The 2009-nt window shown below is 57.4% G+C and overlaps 1 protein-coding gene across 1 annotated transcript in view; it reads right to left on the bottom strand.

The window, feature by feature from the left end:
- EMH_0063900 (DNA polymerase, putative) overlaps positions 1-2009 on the bottom strand; it is a gene marked incomplete at both ends in the record, with an annotated part of 4260 nt that overhangs the window by 2096 nt on the left and 155 nt on the right. Inside the window, 3 exons of the mRNA XM_013501612.1 lie at positions 3-435; positions 712-843; positions 1498-2009. Coding sequence (XP_013357066.1) covers positions 3-435; positions 712-843; positions 1498-2009 — 1077 coding nt within the window. The remainder of the gene's footprint in view (positions 1-2; positions 436-711; positions 844-1497) is intronic.

Genomic DNA, 2009 nt, shown 5'->3' with positions numbered 1-2009 from the left:
GCCAAGAAGAGAGACAGCTGGCGGTGTATGAGTTCTCCGCGGAGACTGTCTCCGTGAACAGAGGGCTGTTCTCTACTGTCTCCTCTTCGTCCCCCAAACACAACAAACGTAAGCGGCGGGCTGCATGCGCTGCAGCAGCAGCACTGCGAGGCACTGTACATACACCCCAAGTACGTAGCTCTTGCTCCCCTTGCTGCTGCTGCTGTTGCTGCTGCTGCTGTTGTTGCTGCTGCTGCGCATGCAGCAGCAGCTTCTGCTGTTGCTGCTGCTTCGGGGGGAGGTAAGTGGGGGCTGAGTAGGGGCTGCAGGAGGAGACAGAAGAGACAGAGGAGACAGAAGGAGACAGCAGCTGCGCGAGGGCCCCGGGGTCCAGCGCCAGCAGGTCGCCGCATGTCTCCACCTTCGCCGCTGACAGTCTCCGCGCCGTTGCGCTGCCTGCAAGCCAACGCATGCACCACGCTCATACAAACAGCCCAGCAGCAGCAGCAGCAGCAACAGCAGCAACAGCAGCAGCAGCAGCAGCAGCAGCATCTGGTGCAGCAGCAACAGATGCAGCTATGGCAAAAACAGCCACAACAGCTGCCGATGCAGCAGCAGCAGTTGCAGCAGTCGTTGCTGCGTGAGCATCTGCAGCATTAGGAGCTGCAGCAGCTACACCAGCAGCAGCAGCAGCAGGAGCAGCAGCAGCAGCAGCAGTGTGTGGTGCTTCACCTATTCCGGGAACAGCAGCAACCGCCCTGCACCGAAGAAAGCTGCGTCGATGCTCCCGCAGCAGCAGCGTCTGCTGGCTCGGCTTGTTCTCCCGCGCAGCCATCTTAGCCAGAGACTTGTTGCTGCTTATCCCTGACGTACATACACCCCAATACACACGCATGCATACACCCCAATACACATGCATGCATACACCCCAATACACATGCATGCATACACCCCAATACACACGCATGCATACACCCCAATACACACGCATGCATACACCTCAATGCCTGTGCATGCATACACCTCAATACACACGCATGCATACACACGCATGCATACACCCCAATACACATGCATGCATACACCCCAATACACACGCATGCATACACCTCAATGCCTGTGCATGCATACACCCCAATACACATGCATGCATACACACCGCATGCATACACCCCAATACACACGCATGCATACACACCGCATGCATACACCCCAATACACACGCATGCATACACCCCAATACACATGCATGCATACACCTCAATGCCTGTGCATGCATACACCTCAATACACTCGCATGCATACACACCGCATGCATACACCTCAATACCCATGTATGCATACACCTCAATGCCTGTGCATGCATACGCCTCAATGCCAGTGCATGCATACACAATGCCTGTGCATGCATACACCCCAACACCAACGCATGCATACACGCCAACACCGACGCATGCATACACCCCAGTATAGCTGAGGTGTCTGTACACCCGGAGCGAGGTGGAGCTACTGCCTGACCGCCAGTGGTGGTCAGTCCGCCGAAAGAAGAAAACAAAACGCCGCGCATTGCTGCCGTCAGGTTTGCTGCTACCACCAGCAGCAGACGCTGCACCCCACACGTACACTCGCCGCTGCATGCGCCGTATGCTGCTGCTGCTCCTGCTGCTCCTGCTGCTCCTGCTGCTGCTGCTGCTGCTGCTGCTGTTTTGGGGGCTGCTGCATGTGCTGCTGCTGCTGTTGCTGCAGCCAACTGCTGCTGCTCAGAGACAGCATCCTGCAGCCCCTGTCCCTGCTGGTTGTTTTGTGTCTCTCCTTTCATTGCCAGCTTCTCCTGCAGCAGACGTTGCTGCTGTTGCTGCTGCTCCTCTTGCTGCTGCTGCTGCTGCTGCTGCTGCTGCTGTGGGGCCCCGACGGAGACAGCTGCGGCGGCCTTGGGTAGCTCCTGCAGAAGGTTTCGCTCTCTAAGGGAGACGATCAGAGCCTCTATAGGGATCGGCTGCTGCAGCAACCTGTCGCGGCTGCTGCTGCTG

This window comes from Eimeria mitis, genomic scaffold (assembly GCF_000499745.2).
Source record: "Eimeria mitis Houghton genomic scaffold, Emh_scaff72, whole genome shotgun sequence".
NCBI classification, from domain to species: domain Eukaryota; phylum Apicomplexa; class Conoidasida; order Eucoccidiorida; family Eimeriidae; genus Eimeria; species Eimeria mitis.
This window is presented reverse-complemented; position numbering and strand designations above follow the sequence as displayed.